Below are 20,825 nucleotides of genomic sequence, written 5' to 3'. Positions count from 1 at the left end.
GAACCGAATAAATCCCGGTCTTTATCTCTCGACCGTGGTCGGCTGCGATCGCGGGGGGGGGGGAACACCGGGACAGAGGGGGCGGGGCGCGCGTGGCTCCGCCCCCCGGGGGGGTCACGTGGTGCCGGCCGTGGCGCGCTCGTCACGCGGGCGGGGCCGGAGCGGCGGCGGGATGGAGGAGGAGGAGGGCGGCGGCTGCGGTCAGTGCGGGCCGGGGCTGGGCGGGGGGCTCTGGGGCACACACCTGGCCGGGGACGAGGCGCCGGGGTAGTCCGTGATCCCCGGTGGGCGGCGGTGACTGTCCCGGGCGGGGCGCGTTTGGGCCGGGCCGCTCCCAGGTGCGGCGCCGGGGGCGGTGGCTCCGGGACGGGCGGGGATTTGGCGGCTGCGGGAGCAGCGCCCGCAAGTGACAGAGCGGCCGCGGCCTTCGCGCATCGTGCGGGCGGTGGCGGAGGGAGCGCCGGGAGCAGCTGGCACCTGGGGGCCGCCCTCCCTGGGCCCGCGGAGCGCCGGCACCGCCGTGGGAGCTCCGTGGGCCGCTGCCCGCACGCCTCCATCGGCCGCTCCTCTTCGCCCAGGTCCTCCCGCGGCACTGCCGAGCCCCGGCCCCGCAGAGCTCAGGGCAGGTTCGCCTCGGTGGCGCCTGCTGAATGTCACAACCACCCGGTTCGGGAGCTCCCGGCGTGCGGGCCACGGTGGCTCAGGGGTTGCAAGGTCTCCTTTCTCATGCCCGTACATTCTCCTCCCGTTTTCTTCTGCCCTCCGTGCCCGCAGAGCGTTCCCTCCCGGTACTGAGGACCGGGACTGCGCCGGGAGCCCCTGCCTGTGCCTGGTCTCTCCCAGGCAGGTTCTGGTGTGTCGGCAGGTGGCTTTGCCTTGACAGGGACTTTGCTGAAGGGAGACTGGAGTCTGGATGACATCTGAGGCCATGGCCCCAGTGCTGGAGCCGTGCTGGTGACCATTCTTCCTGGGAGCAGCTGGTGCCAGCGTGGTGCCGCTGCCGGCAGTGCTGGTTCACGGGCCGGTTTCCTGCCCAGCTGTGCGGCGCAGCCGATTAGGAGCTGCTGTTCCACCCCAGAACTGTGCTTGGCTGCGAGGACTTCACTGTGTAAGATAAGGAAGGTGCCAGCGGCTGCGGCCTGGCTCGGCTGTTGTCAGATACAGCCCATTAGCAGGAGAGCACTGTGGGGAGCGGTTCTGCGAGTAGCCTCTCGCTGCTTCCCAGAATCACCTGGAAGACATCCCAGGTCATCTCTCAGCATTAGAAATGTCCCGCTCATGCTGCCAGAGGGGACGCAGGGACTGCGCAGCCGCCTTGTACCCCCGCCACTGTTCCTGTGCTGGGGCAGCACAACTCACAGCTGCCCTGTGCCCTTAAGCTGAGTTGGTTTAGCCAAGGACATTCTGCCGAGGCTGTAGTGCGGTGGGAGCCGACAGGGAATCTCTTTCTGGTGGGATTGTGCTGACGCCAGTGTCTGCCCCACGGCTCACGGCCTCTCTTCAGCCGTCTGCCTCAGCAGAGAGCAAATCCCAGGGCGAGCAGCTGGCGGCACAGATGTGTGCTCCCCCTGCTCCTGCCAGGGCGTGGGGCTGCACCCCCACCCCCTTCCCAACATCTCCCCGTGGAAACAGCAGCAAGACTAACCCATCCCAGAGCAGAACTGACCGAGAGCGGTGGTGTGGCTCAAACGCCTCTGGACTGTGGGGAAGAGGTGTCCTGGAGGGGAACCATCCTGGCTTCTCCTGCCTTGCCGAGCTGCAGCACCGGTGAGAGGATGCGGGGAGCACAGTCCTGTCCTGGTGCCGTCTCTGGAACTGGGCCCCATCACGGCTTAGGCCTGGCCCCAGGGTGAGGGGGATTGGACAGTGCTGGTAATCCCACTGCACCCAAGGGATTACCGCTCACTCCGGCCTGGGGATTAAGAGATTTCTCTAAACGGGGTTGATGCAGCCTCCAGCAAAGCAGCTTGTGCCTGGGGGGCCTCTCTGTCTGGGGCAGGACGGGTGTGGGATGGCAGGGTGGCTGTGCAAGGTGCGGGGGGATCTACAGAGGAGAGGGTGGGCTGCCAGGTCTGCAGCAGGCTGGCTGAGGGGTTCCTCACCCAGACAGTCCCTGCCCTCCTTGTCATCAGCCTCCAAAGTCCTGTTTTGCCAGTGGGTGCTGGCAGCCCTTTGGCACAGTTTAGCTGTTTTGGAAGCATCCCGAGATCACGGCATGTCCCTGGGCACCAGGGAACGCTGCTGGGAGAGTTGCTGCTGATGCCCCAGCCCCTTCCCTTGCACACTGTGGGGTCAACCTGGGCAAGTTGCTAGGCCCAGTTTGGAGAGCAACTCTTCCACAGAGCTCAGGGATGGACTCCGAGGTCAAAGGCAGAGAGATAGTGCAGGGGTGGCACCGGGCTTGGAGAGCAGAGCCAGGGGCTCCAGCAGAGGCAGTTGTACAGTTCCTCTCCTGAGGTGTTTGGAGCAGAGAACAATGAGCCCTGCTGCTGACACTTGCAATCCTGTCAGGGCTGTAGCTATGGTTTGTAAACACCCCACCTCACCTGAACAGGGTGCAAAGACCGAGCCAGGCATCCAGGTCACTCTGTGTGGGAGATGCCACCTGGCCCTGCCTCGTCCCAGTCGCAGCGCACACGTGCCTGTGTCACACAGGCGTTTCTCCAGATGCCAGCCTGGTCCCAGGCAGGTGCTTGTACAGCACGTGCCCAGCTCAGCCTCCCCTGTGCCCCCTGCTCCCTTCGCCTGGCCTTTTGCCTCCTGGTGATGTGGCAACCACTGCTCTGGCTCTGGGAAAGGGGAAGTGGTGTTGAAAGCAGAAGGTCAGTCACATCAGCAGTGAGTGCCTGGCGGCCCTCGCAGCCCTGTCAGCTGCCCTTCTCCACTGTCTCTCCTCCTCTCTGCAGTCACACTGCTCCTGGGATCAGGGACTGCTCCTGCCTGCCAGGGTGCCCTTCCCCACCACCCACCCTGTCTGGGCTTCTGCCTGTGCCGCTCAAGTTACTCCTGGCTCAGCGATCCCAGTGGATGCAGGGGCGGGTGAGCAGAGCTGTCGAGCTGCTCCTGCCCTGACAGGCCCTGGGGTTTGTTACTCATGGCCTTGCCCTGCGCTCAAGATCGCTCCTGCTTTGAGGAAAGGAGCTGTCAGTCCGGTTTGATTTGCTCAGTGCCTGTGGGGTTGGAGGGTGGGAGGGTTACGCATTTCCCCAGCTCCACAGTTCTCCCCCAGCCTGGGATCCCAGGGCGAGAACCCTGGTTGCTGCTGCAGGAGCCCCCCACACACCAGGGCCAGAGCAGAGTGGGCAATGCCTCTGGGGCATGACCGGGGCTTGGTGTCTTGGTGCAGGTCTCAGGGTTGGCTGTGCCTGCCAGGCTGGCTCAGGGCTGGGATCAGGTCCTGCACCCCAGGAGCGGGGGCCGTGGTGGCACCCCCGCACTCGCACCACCGCGCTTCTCTGGGTGCACCTTCCTTCATGCGGCGCTCGTTGCTATGCGACCGCCGGCTCCTGATGCTTAATGCTCTAATACGGAGGGATAAAACCACTCTAAAAATACCCTGCTGCCGGCCCCCCGCGGGGGCAAGGGGGCTGCCGGGGGGCAGGCGGCCTGGGCAGGGGGGCTGCTGGGAAGTTCCGAAACTCCTCGTCCTCTAAGTGGCTTTGAGCCGCCCGCTGGGGCTCTGGTGGTGGCACGGGCTGGTGTGCCGGTGCGGCGGGGATTGGCTGGGGCTGGCGCGTGGGCTCCTGCGGCTGGAGCTCCCCTCCCAGAGCTGCTCCAGCCAGAACCGGGAGTGCTCCGGCTCCCCTGCTTGCGCCCTGCCCCACAGTGCTGGGGAGCTGCCCTAGGTACTGGCTACCTGCCTAGTACTGGGGAGCCCGCTGCTCAGCCACGCGCACCTCTCTGGCCTCCGTCTGCTCCTGCCTGACCTCTGCCTGTCCCTGCCTTGCGCTCCCGGAGCTGGTGGCATCCTGCGTGGGACCCCCGCAGCATGGGGACAGTCAGCGAGCTCTGCGCCTCCAGTTTCCAGGCATTCCTCTGCCCCTCGGTGGCTGCCAAGGCAGGTAGGCACTGCGTGCCCCCCTCCCCTCTGTGCCGTGGGGTTCCCATCCCCCAGCAGACACGGCGGTGCCCATGGCTCCAGCTCCATATGGCTCTGGCTCCATATGGCTCCTGCTGAAAGCGGTGCAGAGTGTCCTTGCCATCTCGCTTCCTCCTTCCTCTACCAGCCTTCCAAGCTCAGGCCTCTGCAAGCACCGAGCCCCTGCAGGATGGACAGGCACCGGGCCCCTCGCCTGGCATTGCCCTGTGGGTGTTTGGGAGCCAGCGGTGGCGGCTGGGAGGTCACAGGCAGCACAACGTGGCCATGGCATGCCCTGCCCCAGCCCCAGAGGATGTGCGAGTGCTCAGTCGCCCTCATCACAAGTGCCTGTGGCTACAGAGGAGGGGGTGGCACTCTCCAAGGGGAATTCTGTGTGGGAAAGCCCAGAACCTGCTGCTGTCTGCTGGTTCCTGCCCAGCTGTGGGACTGGGAGGGCTGTGCAGTGGGGCAGGGGCTTGCAGGACCTCCTCGGCCAGCCTTGTGGCTGAGCACCAGTGGGCTCTGCTCCTCTGAAGGCCTGGCACCATAAGCAGTGCTGAGAGCAGGTGAGGTGCCGGCCTGGCTGCATTCCTTGCACATGGACGTTGTCTGTAGACATGGCTGATCTGGTGCTCACCCAGCCATGCTGCAGGCTGGGGGTCCGTGCATGGGAATGCTGGAGCCTTGAGCCACTGGGAGCCAGGTAGTGGCTGTGGAGGGGGTTCCTTGGTGGGCTCTGGGTCAGGGAAGCAGGGTTAATGGGGTGATGGGCAGGGCTGCACAAAAGCAGGAGAGTGTCCTGAGCACAGGGTCCAGCAGCCTAGGAGGGCCTGCCCTGGAGTTGTCTGTCCCCAAAGCCACCTCCTGATGCACCTCAGCTGTTGGTGGGGAAGGATGGGGCTGACGCAACCCAGGGTGTGCACACGGCCATGGTGAAAACAGGATGTGGTATGAGGAGACAGGCAGGATGTTTCTGGGGGCCCCATGGGACCCCACCAAGTGCCACTGTGACTAGCAGCACCTGCTGCAGCACGCAGGGACCCGGGGCTCGTCCCCATGGTCTGCCTCACCCCTGGGCTGTTGCCCCCCTGGTGTTGTACAGCGTGGGCCAGCAGCAGGGCTGGCTGCTGCTGTAACTCAGGGGGCCAAAGGACACCCCGAAGCTTCTGAAGCCCACCCTCCCCTTACTCCACAGCTGGCATTCTGGGTGCTGTGTCTCCATCTCGTGCTGCTGAGCAGGATTTAGCTGAGTCAAGGCAGCCGAAGCTGATGTGGCCAGGGGCGTGCTGGGGTCGCTCCCACTGCAGGCACAGCTCCGCAGCGCCTGGACTCGCCGCAAAGGGCTCCTGCACGGAGCAGTGGGGTCCCTACTGACACCCCGCAGCAAGGGGGCAAGGCAGCGGGGAACAGCATCCCGTGGGGACTGGCATGGCTCCTAGTCCTCCTGATTGCCCTTCTTGTCCCAGCCAGCTGTGGGAGATGCCATGGAGCCCGCGGAGGGCAGCGGGCACCAGTGGTCCCCACGGCCAGCACAGCACCTGGACCTGCACTGGAGAGGTCTGGCAGAGATGGGGGAGCTGCAGGGCTGGGGGTCTGCTGGCGTGTGGGGGCCCAGCCGAGGGGAAGGGAGGGGACCCCGGTGCTGCGCAGCGAGCTCAAGATGTGCCGGCTCGAGTGTCCTGGCAGGCCCCGAGGAAGGAAGGGCTGGGCCAGCCCAGGGCTGGCTGGGACCGCAGCACATCGCGTCCACCGGCCCTGAGGCGAGGAGCAGGGCCCCGGTGCCCATTTCCAGCCAGCCGGGAGCACAGGAGTTAAGGTGCTGCGGCTCTGGCTCATGGCGGCAGGAACAGGGTGTTGCTGGTGCCGGCTCTTGGCGAGGCCGGGATGACGCCCGAGAGGCCCCGGAGCTCATTGGTACAGGCCCGTGAGTCACCGCGGAAGCTCCGAGCCCCAGGTGCCCGCACCCGGCACGGCAGCAGCCCCGCAGAGCCCCTGGCAGCTCGGGCACGGCCGGCGGAAGGCCCTGGCACGATGGTGCTCAGGGCAGAGGGCAGCGGTGAGCCGGGCGGGGGCCGGGGAGGGCGGCGGTGGCTCCCAGCCCTGCTCCCCTCGGGCAGCGCTGGGTCGGGGGCGAGGCCGGCGGGGCTGTGCTTGGGGCGAGGCGCGGAGGGGATGGGCTGCGCTCGCAGGCCCTGCCGAGCCCAGAGCCCGAGACAGATGGACAAATGCTGCTGGTGGCCCCTGCTGCCCCAGGATGGGTTCCTGCTGTGGGAACCCCCGGCTTCCTGTGCTGGAGGGGACGCCTAACCGTGCTGGGATCCTGCACTGTGGTGGGTCCCTGTGCGAATTCTGTGCCGGGCTGCAGCCACGGGAAGCGTCGGTCTCGGGCTCCGTCCCTCTGCCTGCGGCCAGGCTCACTGGGGCTCTCCAGGGCAGTTGCTGTGCAGAGCCAGGGAAGGGTTAATGCCGCCTTCCTTCCCCAGAAAAGCTCCTGCGTCTGGGGTTTCTCTTCCTCTGGCTGCTGCTGACATGGCTGGGCTGCTTGTCACGAGTGCTCAGCCTCCACCGGGGAGGGACCTTCCGGGGCTCTGGAGCAGTCCTGCCGTCCCTGCTGCCCTGCAGTCTCATCCTGCACCACGCCTGTCCCGGGGCACCGGGACCCCGGCTGGAACCCCTGCCCTCTCCCAGGTGGGCAGGAACAGGCAGAGCTGAGGGCTTGGCTGCGGCCAGCTCCAGCCCTGGCATGAATTTGGCTTTCCCTGCGGCCGGGCCGGGGGATGTGGTGGCTGGACAAGAGGGTCCTGCAGTTAGGCGGGAGGGTCCTGTGGCACACGCAGCAGCCCAGGGATTTGGGGGTTTCTGTGTCTGATGAGCGGGTGTGATGCAGCTCATCCCTCCCCCTGCGAGCCTGGGCTTGCGGGGTGTCCTGGGGGCCTGGAAATGGGGGGCTGGTGCCGGTGGGGATGGCGTTGGGGCATGTGGAAGGTGCCGGGATGCATTGACACAGCTCTGGTGCTGTAAGTGACTTTTAACCTGGTGCCACGAGCCGACTTGTCTGACTCAGGCTTCCTGACATGGGAGACTGAAAGTATTGGGAAGTGTCAGCGTTGTGTCTGAGGGACGATGTCGCAAGCCGAGGCGCCTCAGCCTTGGCAACAAGGGTTTGTGAAGGAGGAAGCTCATCAGACCCCAGAGCAGAGCCAGGGAGGTGCTGAGCTCAGAGATTCAGGGAGCTCCCACTAAGGCAGCAGCAGTGTGGGGAGAATCAATGCACAGTTGAGGACAGGGCTGGCCTGAAGGCACGTGGTGTCTTCGGGCACTGGCGTGGGGCAGTGGCTGCGCTGGGGACACTGGTGAGTCTGGGCTGGTGGCAGCGGTGGCTGTGCACATGGTGGCACACGGGAGCTTAGCAGGTAATGCTTGGGGCAGGGGAGGATGGTGGCAGCCCTACAGATGCCTGTTCCCAGCACCCCAGGGTGGGAGGTGGGGGTGACACGAGAGCTGAGCTGGCAGATCCTGCTGCCACCTCCCTTGGGGATGGCATTCTAGAGGGATGGTGTTTTGGTGTCCTTGCGGGTGACCTTGGTGCAACGCACAGAACCCGCTGGCAGAGGTGGGAGACATGGGCATAGTAGGAGGGCTGAGTGCACTCTTGAAGGAGCAGGTGACCTTGGAGACTGAAGAGAACAGGAATGGGATACCTTGATACTGTGAATCAAGGAGGTCATGTGCCAAGGAGCACTAGGAATGTTCCTGGAGCAAGGGGACCATGTGGCAGCCCTGGGCTTGGGTCTCAGAGATGGTGCTGGAGAGGGGGTATCTGGCTCCCCAGGGTGACAGGAAGGTGTAGATGTCATGGTGTGTAGGTGAGGTCTGTCTGGAGGGTGCACCAGCTCCAGGCTCTGCCCCAGAATAATGAATCCACTGTAAAAGGAGCTGCAAGGGTGGCCAGGAGCTGCTTTATGTTTGGGGCTGACCTGGTGCAGCAGAACAACCTGCAGGGTACAGCAGAGCTGCCCAGCCTTGGGGAGCAGAATGGGCACCCACACCAGCCCAGCTGGGGCAGAGCAGAGTGAAATGGGACTTGGAGGGGGCAGCAGGGCTGGGGCTGGCAGAAGCAGTGCTGGAGGTGATCCTGGGGCCTGTGTTGGTTCTCACTCTGCAGCTGCTACAGTCTGAAGGAGCAGATACCGTGATCCTCAAATTCCTTTCATGCCATTGGTGCCACTTGGCCTCTGTGTGGGGCTGGGGACACTGCTTGCCAGCCCAACACCTCCATGTCCTGCCTCCGCCCAAGCCCACAGCTGCTGGCTGGGAGCAGAGGCTGTGCCAGGAGCCTGGCAGGCCTGGTTCCCAAGACCACACATGCTGACCTGATCACATCTTTGCTCAGTGCCCAGTGACCTGACCCCAGAGGAGTGCCAGGAGCTGGAGAACATCCGCCGCCGAAAGCAGGAGCTGCTGGCTGACATACAGGTGTGATGCCAAGGGGCCCACACAATCCCCCCTGTCCCAGAGACAGCAGTCTGGGTGGCAGGGGACAGTGTCCCTGCCTGGATCACTGGCAGGGTCCCTATTCAGGATCCCTCATGCTGCTGCCCCACAGCTCTTCCTCCGAGGAGCTCTGGGGACAGGGAGGGGATCCCAGCTGGGATGTGATCCCAGGTGGCAGCCAGCCATCCCTGCCCTGCCCAAGCAGCCATGCCTTTTCCTGTACCCTGCAGAGCTCCAGGCTGTGCAGCCTGTGCCAGCCCCTGCCTGGCACGGGCAGGGACCATGTCTCTGGGCCAGGCCACTGCCCTGGCAAATGCCTGTGAGGTCAGGGCTCATCTGGGACACTGTTAGTCGTGTCCCTGATTAAGGCAGCAGAGGCTAATTACTGCCATATGCTGGGCATGATCTGAAGGGATTAGGGGTAATTTTGTTAACCTCTGAATCTCTTCCTTCCTGCATGCTGGGAGCGTGGCAGTGCTGCAGGGATTAGCAGCAGGGGGCAGCCAGCCCCACTGCCAGTGCCCTCCGAGCTGGTTCAGCCCCTGGGCAGCACCTGGGGCTGGGGGGAAGGAGGGAGGGAAGGAAGGAGGGGCTGTGGGGCCTCTTGGGGGAAGGGGGCCATCTCCAGGGCTGGGGGCTGGAGGGTTTGTGGGGGAGGCACCTCCTTGTCTCAGTGCCCCCTCTCCCCACAGCGCCTGAAGGATGAGATAGCAGAAGTGACAAATGAGATCGAGAACCTGGGCTCCACGGAGGAGAGGTGAGTCCCCAGCACCTTGGAGCCCCCTTGGGCTCGCCTGCACTGTGCAGGAGCCAAGGGCAGCTGAGCCCTGGCCCACAAGTGCTGGTGTGAGCAGCTTTCCCAGGCGCTCTGAGCTCCTGGGACCAGGATCCCAGGCTGATCTGCTGCTCCTGGGTCTGTTTTTCCAAGCCCCAGCCCCTCTGTCTGGCCACAGCCACTGGCAGGCTTTGTTATTCTGAGCTGGTGCAGTCAGTGCCAGCCGGGATTAGGGGGGTCCCAGCAGCTGGTGGGAGCTGACTCCCAGCATCATTCCCAGTTAGCCACTGGGGCACGAAGGCTGTCCCCTTCTGCCAGCCCCACTGCTCTCAGCAGAGCCCTGCCACAGCCAGCTTGCCCAAGCCTCCCCATGGCTGGGTGACCTGACAGGTGCAGTGCCTGCACCTCCTCTGCTCAGGGTGACCCCAGCCTCTGCTTTGTTCCGGAGCCTGGTGGGCCAAGAGCAGCCCCAGGCCACAGCGTGGGGCAGACACAGAGCAGTGTGTTGGCTTTGCCCTGTGTGGCTCCAGCATGGGGGCCTGGGTCCCTCGGTCCAGGCTGACCCTCCCCACAGGGCACCGCCCCAGGGGCTGGACAGAGGCAGTGGGGCCCTGCCAGGTGCTCAGAGCTGCTTCATGCCTTGCAGGAAAAACATGCAGAGGAACAAACAGGTGGCCATGGGCAGGAAGAAGTTCAACATGGATCCCAAGAAGGTACTGTGGGATGTACAGAGCTGGTTACCTGCCCCTGGGGGTGTGCAGAGCTCTACCACCTCCCAGTCCGGGTTCCTGGGGCTGGGGCAGGGCCAGCATCCAGGGCAGGGGCTGACAGTCGGGGGCAGCCACAGACCCCCAAACACCTCTCTTGCATCCCTCCAGGGCATCCAGTTCCTGATTGAGAACGACCTGCTGAAGAACACGTGCGAGGACATCGCTCAGTTTCTGTACAAGGGAGAGGGGCTCAACAAGACAGCCATCGGCGACTACCTGGGCGAGAGGTGCACTGGGCCTGGGCTTCCTGGGGGTGTTCTGGGCTCCTGGCACCTGAGAGAGGGGACACTGCAGCTCTGAGCTCACAGGACAGCTCACTGGGAGTACCCGGGGTGCTGGGGGTACTCAGTTCATGACTGGCACTTGCAAGTGGCTGATTTGTGCAGACCAGAGCAGGGATCAAGCAGGGCATAGCTACAGCTTTCCCCCATGAATGAGTAGAGTCTGGAGAAGGGCAGGGACAGTGGAGCTGCTCAGTAGTCACAGGATTGCTGATCATGCATCCCTCGTGCTCTGGCTTTGTTCCCACAGGGATGAGTTCAACATCCAAGTCCTGCATGCCTTTGTGGAGCTGCATGAATTCACTGACCTCAACCTTGTGCAGGCGCTACGGTGAGCAAGGGGAGCCGAGCGTGGCCCTCTGAGGGTGGTGGGGACCATGGAGCCCCCAAATCAGCGCCACAACTCACTCTCCACAGGCAGTTCCTGTGGAGCTTCCGGCTGCCAGGGGAGGCACAGAAGATTGACCGGATGATGGAGGCGTTTGCCCAGCGCTACTGCCAGTGCAACCCTGGTGTCTTCCAGTCCACAGGTGAGCACCTGTCCCAGACGGCCTCCCTGGCATCCTGCCCTGCAGCTGACTTTCCCCTCTGCCCCTGCAGACACCTGCTACGTGCTGTCCTTTGCCATCATCATGCTGAACACGAGCCTGCACAATCCCAACGTGAAGGACAAGCCCACGGCAGAGCGATTCATCGCCATGAACCGTGGCATCAATGATGGGGGGGACCTGCCTGAGGAGCTGCTCCAGGTGAGGGCTGGGGCCAGGCTGCAAAGCTGGCCCAGAGCAGAGCCCACCACAGGGCTCCAGGGCAAAGCAGAGCTGATTCCATGTCATTGTACCAGAATCTGTATGAGAGCATCAAAAACGAGCCCTTCAAAATCCCTGAGGATGACGGCAATGACCTCACCCATACCTTCTTCAACCCCGACCGGGAGGGCTGGCTCCTGAAGCTCGGTGAGTGCCAGCAGTAAGGGAGGGCAGGCTGTCACCAGGGTGCAGTGCCCCTGGGCTTCCCATACTTCTGCTGGCCTGGTTCTTCAGAGCATGAGGAGGCTGCAGAGACAGGCAAAGCCTTCGCAGGAAAGGCATCTGTACATCCAGCCCTCCATCTTCCCTTGGCTGGGCAGCAGGCTCAGAGCTGACAAGGCCCTGAAGAGCGGCTTGGGGGGTGTCCTGGGGGATTCTGCCTCTAGGTTGGGCAAGCTCCTGGGGTACAGAGCTGGTACCAGGGTCTGGTGTCAGAACACAGAGACCTCGAGGCCCCTCAGGTCACCGAGCCACAGCAGGATGTGTCGGAGCAGGCCCCGGGAGCAAGCGGCGAGCTGCCCCAGGCTGCGTGTGTCCCCCTTCATACACAGAGCAGCCCCTGCCTCACCTCCCCACAGCATTATCACCTCCGCATCCCGGCTCCACATGCAGGCAGCATGCATGGCATCCCTGCTGCACCGCCCGGCTCCACAGCCGGAGCCCTCCGCGCCCTGGCTCCTGTGGCTTCTCTTCTTGGCACCTCTGGGGAATCCTCTGCCCGGATTTAGCCAGGGGGAATGGGTGTGGGCAGGATCAGAGTCCAGTTGGGCAATTCCCCAGGGTTCTGGCTGGGGTCAGAACTCCTGATACATGGCCAACCCCTTGGGAGAGGAGAGCAAGAGCTGCCTGCGCCCTGCCCTGGGGTGGGGGACACAGGACAGCCCCAGGCTCTCCATCCCCGATTGGAGGGGCCCTGCACACCCAGGTTCAGGTTGGCACCACCAGTGGGGTGGTGGAGAGGCAGCAAAGTGGCCATGGAGCCCAGCTGTCTGGGGGGGCAGGGAAGGACCCTGCCGGTCTGCCAAGGGGTGGAGGGAGCCAGGCCCTGTCCCCAGCAGCCAAGGAGCCCCATCCCACAGAGCCACAGTGAGCCAGGGCAGTCAAGCCCCCACGGCCCTGGTGCTGGCCCAGCCCCTCACAGCTTCCCTGCTGCAGCCCAGCCCCACTGACCTGCAGGGCAAGGGGGGGCTTTGGGGTTCCTCTTTTTATTTTTTTCCCTTTTTTTTTTTTTAATTTTCTTTTCTCCCTCATTTATATGTTTCCATGATTTTGGCTCTTCCTTTCCTTGCCCCCAACTCCAGGAGGTACGTACCCCTCTTCCCTGCTCTGCTCACACTGCTGGGGCTTCGTTTCCTTTGCATTTTTAATTGCTGGTGATGAGTCTCATTGCTGCTGCTGTTGCTGCTAACCCCACACGCCCGGGGACCTCGCCTGCTGCAGGACAGCCCCTCTCCACCTCCAGGCAGGGACTGTGGGGTGCTGGCCCTGCCAATGCCACACGTTCCCCAAGGCCTGCGGCCTCCTCTGCCACCCCGGGGAGGACGGGGCCACAGTGGCACTTGCCACCCGCCCAGCCGTGCACCGCCATGTCCACAGACAGCCTGGCCAGTGGGGCTTTGCCTCCGGTGACACAAGGGATGGGGGCAGGTTTGGGGTCTCCTCGGGAGGGGCCCCAGCCTGTGCACGAGTGGTCAGGGCATGGCTGGAGCTGGGTGGGAGCAGGAAGGATCTGTCTCCGCTGTGCCCTGTGCTGTGCTAAGGGCTCGCAGCAGTCCCCATGAGGCACCAACGCTGCTCCAGTGCCTGCACCCCAGGGTGTCAGGGAGCATTGGTGCTGCCCTCAGCTGCTCCGGGGCAGGGACAGGGGTGGGCTGCCAGCCGGCACAGGGCAGCAGGGGCCACAGGGCCTTCCTGGCAGGGGAAGGAGATGAGCAGGACTTGCAGCGTACACTGCGGCTCCTCGTGTCCATGCCGGATCCAGCCTGCGAGGGTGGGTGCTCATCCCGCATTCAGCACTGCTGCAGTGGCTGCGGTGGAGGGGAGCTGGGCCCGGGGGGCGCAGGGCCTGTGCCCAGGGACTGTGCCCAGGGACCGGCTTCTCCCGCTGTGCTGGCAGCTGTGGAGCTCGGCCGTGGCCTTGGCTCCTGCCTTGCCGGGGGGCCAGCACGACCATGGTCAGCGTGGACAGAAAGTCCCTGTGTCCTCCCAGGGAGCTGCCTGGCCGCAGTTTCCTCCAGCTGTGCTGAATCTGTGTTTGGGTGGGAGCGGTCAGCGCTCCCAGCCCGGCAGTCCCACGCTCACCTCCATCCTCATCCGTGCGCTTCCTGCTCGGTGCGGTGTGCGCTGCCTGCTGCTGCCGCCGCTGCCTGGCTCTGCTTGGCTCTGTGTGTCCGCCCGGGCCCCGTCTGCTGCAGCCTCTGTGCCCAGCCGGCTGCCGTGTGCCCGGCCGTGCCCTGCAGGGCTGCGCCCGACTGTCCCTTCTGCTCCCAGGGGGCAGGGTGAAGACGTGGAAGCGGCGCTGGTTCATCCTGACTGACAACTGCCTTTACTACTTCGAGTACACAACGGTGAGTGGGCTCCGTGCAGGGTGAGCTGAGCTGGGGCAGGGAAGGGGCTGGACTGGGGCTGTCCGGCCCACAGCTAAACCTCTGCTTGGCTGCACCAGGATAAGGAGCCCCGTGGCATCATCCCCCTGGAGAACCTGAGCATCCGTGAGGTGGAGGACTCCAAGAAGCCTGTGAGTGCTGTGGCAGTGTCCTTTGGGGTTTGGGGCAGCTTTGGCTTGGGCAGGAAAAGCTGGGAGGTGTTGCAGCACCCTGAGATGTCCCCAGGAGAGGCAGGGGGCCCCAGAGCGGTCACTGCCTTCGCTATCAAAGCAGCTGGGTGCAGACCTGGGGGTGCTCGCCACAGGGGCTCATGCAGGGCCAGGGGTGACAATCACGGTGTGTCTGTCCTGCTCTGCCATGCTGGGGTGGCTCTGCCAGGGGTGTGTGGCTCTGCTTTTTCCCTCCCAGTCTGGGGTCCCCTTTGGAGGTGGGGGCTGCCTCTGAGAAGTCTCTCCCTCCCAGAACTGCTTTGAGCTCTACATTCCTGACAACAAGGACCAGGTGATCAAGGCCTGCAAGACAGAGGCAGATGGGCGTGTGGTGGAGGGGAACCACACCGTGTATCGCATCTCTGCCCCCACGCCTGAGGAGAAGGAGGAGTGGATCAAGTGCATCAAGTGAGTGCTTGGAGGAGCATGTGGTGGCATGGGGCTGGGCAGGGGCACAGCAGGGACCTGCCTGCTGTCCTCAAAGGGGACAGTGCTTCCCAGGGCATCCTGCAAGGATGGGGGAAGAAAACTTCCCCAGGGATATAAAGGGACCTGTCCAAGGCCAGGCCAGGCAGCTTGCACCCGTCACTGCAGCAGTTTGGCCTGACCCAGCCCTTGTTCTCCTGCCAGGGCAGCCATCAGCCGGGACCCCTTCTATGAGATGCTGGCTGCCAGGAAGAAGAAGGTCTCCTCCACCAAGAGGCACTAGCAGCCAGACTGGCCCTGCGAGGCCAGCGTGCCCCTGCAGCAGCTCATGTCCCTCCGTCACGGGGGCACGTGGGGCGGGGGCCACGCTGCAGGCTGGCCCAGGGCCCAGCTTCAGCTTAGCCATTTCTTTACTGTGGGGGGAGGGAAGGGGCATCTCAGTGACTCTGGCCCCCCATCACTGCCTCATCACCGGACAGCGTCTTCACAGGCTCAAGCGGGAACACAGCACCCCGTGCACCCCTGTGAGCCCTGGCCTCAGCACCACGGGCACCCTCCCTGCCTCTGAGCCCCAGGAAGCCTGCAGCCATGTGTCACTGGGTCCCCCAGCACTCGTGTTGAGACGCTTTCGGGGTGTTCCGTCAGGAGAGAGGCAGCTGTTGGTGGGCGGCTGGCGGTTTTGGGGTGCCACAGGTGCTGGGGTACAGGTGTCAGCCCCAGGGTGGCCCTGCAGAGATACAGCTCCCGGCCCTCGTTGTAGCGGGCCTGGGTCTGTCCTAGGCGTGTCCACGCTGCTGCCTCGGACCCTCCCAGCCACCCCCTGCACTGGAATGGTCCCCACAGCCACAGGAGGGACGAAGGGCAGGCACTGTTGACGAGCAGTATCCTCACCTGGCTGTGGGAGTTGTGGCTTTGGATGTGGCATTGCCCCAGCACATCCTTGTGTCATGTGCCACATGGTGGGACACACCCAGGGCTGGAGCCTGCCCTCGGGATGGCTGCTGGTGGGGATCTGGCTGGGTGGGCACTGTGGCCCCCCCCTCTCTGCCTCACAATCGCCTGTGTCTTGTCCTGTCCCCATCCCCACGCACGGTCTGGAGGCGCCTGGATCAGTATTAGTCTATTTATCAGAGGTGTAAATACTCCTGTATAGTTTTCTCCTTGTAGATTATTTTGTATGTGGGTGGTTCAGTGCAGAGGCCTCACAGGAGTGGGGCGGGGGGGCAGGATTTTTTATTCTAAATTTTTTTTTTTTTTTTTTTTTTTAATTTGCCATGGCCTTGTAAACTAGTGCTGAAGATCAGCAACAAATAAATACTTGCACCACGCTTCTCTTGGCCTCCTGTGCTCTGTGCAGCCTGGGGTGGGCAGGAGTCCCCTGCCACTGTCAGCCCTTGCACTGTGCCCAGCCTTGGACTGGGCTTGTGCTCCTCCCAGTCCAAGTCTGGCCAGGGTGGGAAAAGCCCTTGCTGAGGGATGGGGACGGTGTGGGGTGCGGAGGGGGAAGGGCAGCCCTGCGGTTGGGCTGGTGCCGGTGCCGTTGGGCTGTGCCAGGGGCGGTTGGGGCCAGTTGAACTGCTGACAGTTGGGGTGCAGACAGTGCCTGGAGGCTGTTGGAGGGTTGAGGAGTGCGACAGAGGAGCAGCAGAGCCAGGTAAGTTTGGGGTGAGCCAGGGCAGCAGTAGGGCCGGGTGGTGATGGGGCCAGTCAGGGATGGGGTAGGCTTGGGGCCACTGGGACCAGGCGGGGATGGGACTGGCAGCTTCCCCTGAGACTGCACGTGCAGAGGGTGGGATGGGCAGTGTCAGGAGGGCAGGGTGTGGGGTCTGCACAGCCCCTGGCTGAGCGGGGTTTTGCCCACTGGACCACCCCAGGTGCTGGCACGATGGCAGGCGCAGAGGATGAGCGGATGGATCTCCTCGAGAGCTTGGCCACGGCACTGCTGCGTGTGCGGCCGGACAAGTGGGGCAAGTTTGTGGCCAGTGAGGAGACTTCAGTCATGCTGGACAAGTTCTTCAAGCAGCCAGAAATGCTGGAGCTGGTGCTGGGGCTGAACCCTGCTGGGCAGCCCATGCCCACTACCTGCTTCCCACCTGCCCAAAAGGGCAAGGCGCTCTACTGTGTGAAGAAGACGGGGCAGAACATCACCGGGGAGAACTGTCGGAGTGCTCTGCTGGTGGGAGACATCGGCCCCTCGCCCGTGGAGCAGCTCATCACCGTGCTGCTGGAGGTGGGTTGCCCATGCAGGCACAGGCTTGGGGCAAGCAGGGTGAGCTGAGCTCCCTGGGCACGCTGCTGCCCTGGCACCCTCCCCTGGCACCCTCGCTGTGGGCTGCTCTAGCCAAATTTCCAGGTGGGCTCCAAAATAAACTAAAATTCACAAAATAAAACTTGTCCCAGGCCCTTGCCCTGACCTTGCACTAGCTCCCATCCTACGTTGAACAAGCCCCACAAGGACAAGAGCTGGGTGTAGGTCACCAATCCTGTTTTCTTCTGTCCCCAACTGGATCACTTCCTCCCAATTTTGCAATTTTACAAACTCATAATAATGCCCACTTATCTCTACCCTGCAGCTGGGAAATGTCTATATGGATTTCTCTTAAACTTCCCATAAATATTCCTGCTGTCAGTGCAGAGCACCCAAATGCTGCATCAGCTCCAGCAGCCTCTACTGCTGGGGGCTTTTGCTCATGTGCCAGCCCCTGACTCTGCTAGATGCATTTACTGTGCCCCTTCCAGCACTTCCCAGGCCATGAGAGCTGGAAATTCAGAGCAAAGGGCCTTTTGGTCACACTGATGAGGTAAATATCAGCAAAGCCCATCTGTGGCAAGCAGAGCTGTGACTTCTGAGACTGTGCTTCAATGGCAGCGAGAGGGAGCACTGGGATCACCACTGCCCTGTGCACAGGAGGTCGTGACCAAGTGCCTGACCTAGCCCTGTCTCGCAGGTTGTGTCCCCTCTGCTCCTGAGCCACAATGAGGGGTCGGGCTGGCCCAAGATTGTGGTGGAGGACATCATGCAACAGACTCACAAGCTGCAGAACAAGATGTTCCTGATGAGTGGGAAGATACAGGGAAAGCCGCTGCTCCCACTGCCCGAGCACCTGGTCAGCTGGGAAGACTCAGGAGCAGCCCTGGACTGGTGGGTGCTGCTGGCACCACCTGGTGCCAGAAAAGCCTGGCAGGGGCCGAGGGTAGCATAAATCTCTCAGGGAGGGACGGGAGCTGGGACACTGGCTCGGTCCCTGCACAGCCCTGGGCACAGCCATCCCCTGCAGCAATGTTTGAGGGGTTCATGCCAGGCATCTGCACCAGCAGAGATGGCCACAAGCAGGCATGACGGGCTCCCCTGGGGCTCCCCTGGGGCAGTTCAGGGCTCCCAGCAGGCATAACCCATCTGTCTTTCAGCCTGGTGGAGCCCATAGATGGTTCAGCGCTGCACTCCATTGAGACCGTCATCATCGAGTGGTTCCAGCAGGTTGAAGAGATCTTTAGTCAGGACCCAGGGCAGCAACTACTGGAGGGGCTGCACCCCCTCCCCAGGGTCGAGTTTGATTTCTGGCAGACCAGAATGACCAACTTGGAGTGCATCAATGAGCAGGTACTGCCTCAGCTATGGTGGCCACACGTCCTCATGCTGAGCCCCCTGTGCTGAGCCCCCCATGCTGATCCTGACACCTCTTCCCTGCCAGCTGCTCTCACCCCAAGTGACAGTGCTGGCCAAGATGCTGGAGAAGGCTGACAGCTGCTACTGGCCATCCTTGCAGAACATGTTCAGGGCCGTCAGTGGTGGTGAGGTCCCATGACACGGTGGTGGCTGCCTCCAGCAAGGTGTCTTCACCCCAACACAGACTTTCTCCATCTCCTAGGTCTGGAGGAAGCCAATGATGTCAGCCTCCACTTGCAACCTCTGCAGACACTGCTGGAGGAGATGGAGCAAGCAGATTACTCCCAGGTAAGTGATACATGGCAAAATAACCAGGCACAGCCTGGTGACCTCATCTGGGCAGCGGCAGAGCCCCAGAGGCTCCAGGGGGGACATCCCCTGGCTCTGCCTCGGCCCCGCACTGACGAGGCTCCGCTCCTGCAGCTGCGGCCCTTCGTGCCCAAGGTGCTCTGCACTGTCTGCCTGCTCCGGGTACACTGCGTGCACTACCACTCACCTGCCCACATAGCCCGTATCCTGCAGGAGATCTGCAACTTCTTCATCAGCCTGGTACGGCCCCAGGGCCAGCACTGACCCACCCCTGACATCTCCAGATGTGGAGAGTCCAGTCGTGGTGACGCAGAGACAGCCTAGGGCTGGGGAGAGTCGGGGGGCAGGCACAGGCTGCAGGCAACCACCAGCAAGTCTGTGGGGGTGAAGGGGGCAGGAGCAGCCTCCACGTCCTCCTGACAATGGCCCCTGCCTGTGTCTGTCCCAGAGCTATAAATTCCTGAACCCGGAGGACATGCTGAAGGGGCTGCAAGGAGAACCCCAGGAGACCCTGGAGGCACTCAAACTAACCATCGCCAACACAGAGAAGTTCTTCCAGTCCTACAACACTTACTGCTCTGAACTAATGCCCACACTGTTCCCGGTGGGTGCAGGGATGGTGCAGGAACATCTGACCCCTGCACACCAGCACCAGACTGACAGCCTCTCTCCCCTCCCAGGAGCAGCCACAGCTCTGGGAGTTTCCCCCCCCACAGATCTTTGGGAGGATGGACGCCTTCTTGCAGAGGCTCAAGACCATCAAGGTGACAGCACAGCATTTCAGGGCACAGTGCCAGCCTCAGTCAGGCCTTTCCCGCCCTGGGCATCCTGTGGTGGGAGAGGCACAGGGTGGGCACAGCCTGGGGCGGGCTGGGGCCGCTGGCACAGTGGGACATCACTGGGAGTTCAGTGTCACCATTCCCAGCTGTTTCCCCCCAGCCCTGAGCCCCCAAGGCAGGATGGGCACACCCTAGGCAGGCTGGAGAGCAGTCCTGTGGGGATGCTCCTCAGGACTGCTGAGCTGGCAGCATGCAGCCCTGCACTGGTGCTGCAGCTCCTGCACCTGCAGCCTGGGACAGGGGGAGCCAGGTAAAAGTGGGTTTATGCTTGCCAGGAGCTGTTCCAGGCAGCCATCGACTTTCTGAGGCTGGAGAAGACAATGCTGGGAGGGGTGCGAGGAAACTTCCTTGTGACCTGGGTGCTGCAAATCTCTGAGGAGGTCTGTGAAGCCACCAAAGCTTTTGCTGAATGCAAATATGATCCCTTGGATCCTGATGAGGAGGTGAGCAGATGCTGGAGAGGAAATGTGATGGATGCTGGAATGGAGGTGTTATCATTGGCCAAGTGAAAAGACAAGAGTCCCCTGTGAGAACATGCTGCAGAGGGACACATGGGACTGTCCCACAGCAGCACAGGGCTGGCTCTGGAGGAGGTCATGGGGCTCTGGACCCTCTGGGTACAGCAAATCCTTCCTGAAGGATTTGGGAAGGAGGCACAGCGGCTGTGCCACTTGAAACCATTTTGCTTTCAATGGCAGCAATGGGACAAAGACTTTGAAGAGTTCCAGAAGAAGGTCGAGGATGCAAACAAGCAGCTGGCTGCCATCTTCTGCCAGGGTTTTGATGACTGTAACCGCCTGACAGCTGCTGTGAAGGTACCTGTGCCCCAGCTCAGCAGCCTGGCATACAGCTCCCACAGGAGCTGGGGGTCTCGCCCGTCCAGGGACTGCTCCAGGGTGCAGGAACCAGTGCCTGCCTCTCTCTCCTGCAGCTGGTGCACATGTTTGCCTCCGTGCTGGAGCAACCCTTGATCAGGGCTGAGGCTTCCCCCTGCTACTTGGCCCTGCTGGGAATGTTCGAGGCCGAAGTGGAGAGCGTGAAGACACTGTATGACACCCGGTTCCTGTCCCCACCACCCCCCAGGGGGGGCCCAGCCATCCACAAGAACATGCCACCAGTGGCCGGGCAGCTGAAGTGGTCTCTGGAGCTGCAGCAGCGGCTGGAGGGGCCACACAAGGACTTGTTGGCCATCAACCACCCGTAGGTGCAGGTCCCCCGTCATCCCCCGGGGACACAGGGCAGCAGTGGGAGGATCCAGCCTGGATGGGTCCCCTCCCATGTCCTGCTGCAGCTGCTTTATTGTGGCTCTGACAGTGCCATGGTGGGTGCTGAGGCTGAGCTGGTGTTTGGGAAGTACGAGGAAATGATGGGGATGCTGCAACGCCACAGCAAGAGCGTCTACGAGGAATGGGCGAGTGGACCTGGCCAGGACTGCCACTTCAGCCTGGAGCAGCCCCTGCTCCTGAGGGACCCCGAGTCTCGCCTCCTCAGCGTCAACTTCAGCAGAAAGGTGTGTGCTGGCACGGGCAATGCCAGCAACCCCTCACTGGGTGACCCCAAGC

General features: G+C 62.9%; 2 protein-coding genes across 7 annotated transcripts in view; both read left to right on the top strand.

Annotated features, from left to right (window-relative positions):
* The first annotated feature begins 140 nt into the window (after nucleotides 1-140).
* CYTH1 (cytohesin 1) lies at nucleotides 141-15,770 on the top strand. 6 transcript variants are annotated; one of them, XM_088065336.1, is made up of 13 exons: nucleotides 141-200; nucleotides 8,472-8,554; nucleotides 9,265-9,329; nucleotides 9,994-10,060; nucleotides 10,226-10,344; nucleotides 10,649-10,729; nucleotides 10,816-10,928; nucleotides 10,999-11,147; nucleotides 11,243-11,354; nucleotides 13,698-13,774; nucleotides 13,873-13,944; nucleotides 14,276-14,430; nucleotides 14,653-15,770. In XM_088065336.1, exons 1-13 carry the CDS (start codon nucleotides 173-175, stop codon nucleotides 14,729-14,731), a joined length of 1,200 nt encoding a protein of 399 aa, XP_087921462.1. In that variant the 5' UTR covers nucleotides 141-172; the 3' UTR covers nucleotides 14,732-15,770. The 6 variants fall into 6 exon arrangements, with proteins under 6 accessions (XP_087921462.1, XP_087921461.1, XP_014114941.2 ...); XM_088065335.1 differs by lacking the exon at nucleotides 141-200 and adding an exon at nucleotides 2,047-4,061; XM_014259466.2 differs by lacking the exon at nucleotides 141-200 and adding an exon at nucleotides 5,993-6,134.
* A 563-nt stretch (nucleotides 15,771-16,333) lies between these two features.
* Nucleotides 16,334-20,825, top strand: part of DNAH17 (dynein axonemal heavy chain 17) — a 32,208-nt gene continuing 27,716 nt past the window's right edge. The window contains exons 1-12 of the mRNA XM_005530704.3: nucleotides 16,334-16,678; nucleotides 17,397-17,590; nucleotides 17,857-18,049; nucleotides 18,141-18,240; nucleotides 18,318-18,403; nucleotides 18,539-18,664; nucleotides 18,873-19,028; nucleotides 19,105-19,188; nucleotides 19,539-19,706; nucleotides 19,962-20,078; nucleotides 20,195-20,463; nucleotides 20,578-20,773. Of these exons, the coding sequence (XP_005530761.2) occupies nucleotides 16,334-16,678; nucleotides 17,397-17,590; nucleotides 17,857-18,049; nucleotides 18,141-18,240; nucleotides 18,318-18,403; nucleotides 18,539-18,664; nucleotides 18,873-19,028; nucleotides 19,105-19,188; nucleotides 19,539-19,706; nucleotides 19,962-20,078; nucleotides 20,195-20,463; nucleotides 20,578-20,773 (2,034 nt within the window). The remainder of the gene's footprint in view (nucleotides 16,679-17,396; nucleotides 17,591-17,856; nucleotides 18,050-18,140; nucleotides 18,241-18,317; nucleotides 18,404-18,538; nucleotides 18,665-18,872; nucleotides 19,029-19,104; nucleotides 19,189-19,538; nucleotides 19,707-19,961; nucleotides 20,079-20,194; nucleotides 20,464-20,577; nucleotides 20,774-20,825) is intronic.

The sequence above is a fragment of the Pseudopodoces humilis genome, chromosome 21 (genome assembly GCF_049639895.1).
Source record: "Pseudopodoces humilis isolate 2021_Gansu_Grassland_sample_001 chromosome 21, ASM4963989v1, whole genome shotgun sequence".
NCBI lineage: Eukaryota > Metazoa > Chordata > Aves > Passeriformes > Paridae > Pseudopodoces > Pseudopodoces humilis.
Note: the sequence above shows the minus strand (reverse complement) of the source record. Positions and strands in the feature narration are given on the sequence as shown.

Coding starts and splice junctions, on each gene's coding strand:
- CYTH1 (XM_088065335.1), top strand. CDS start 3,989: ATGGGGACAGTCAGCGAGCTCTGCGCCTCCAGTTTCCAGGCATTCCTC. Junction 10,929..10,998: donor TGGTGTCTTCCAGTCCACAG/GTGAGCACCTGT, acceptor CTGCCCCTGCAG/ACACCTGCTACGTGCTGTCC. Junction 13,775..13,872: donor ACTACTTCGAGTACACAACG/GTGAGTGGGCTC, acceptor TGGCTGCACCAG/GATAAGGAGCCCCGTGGCAT.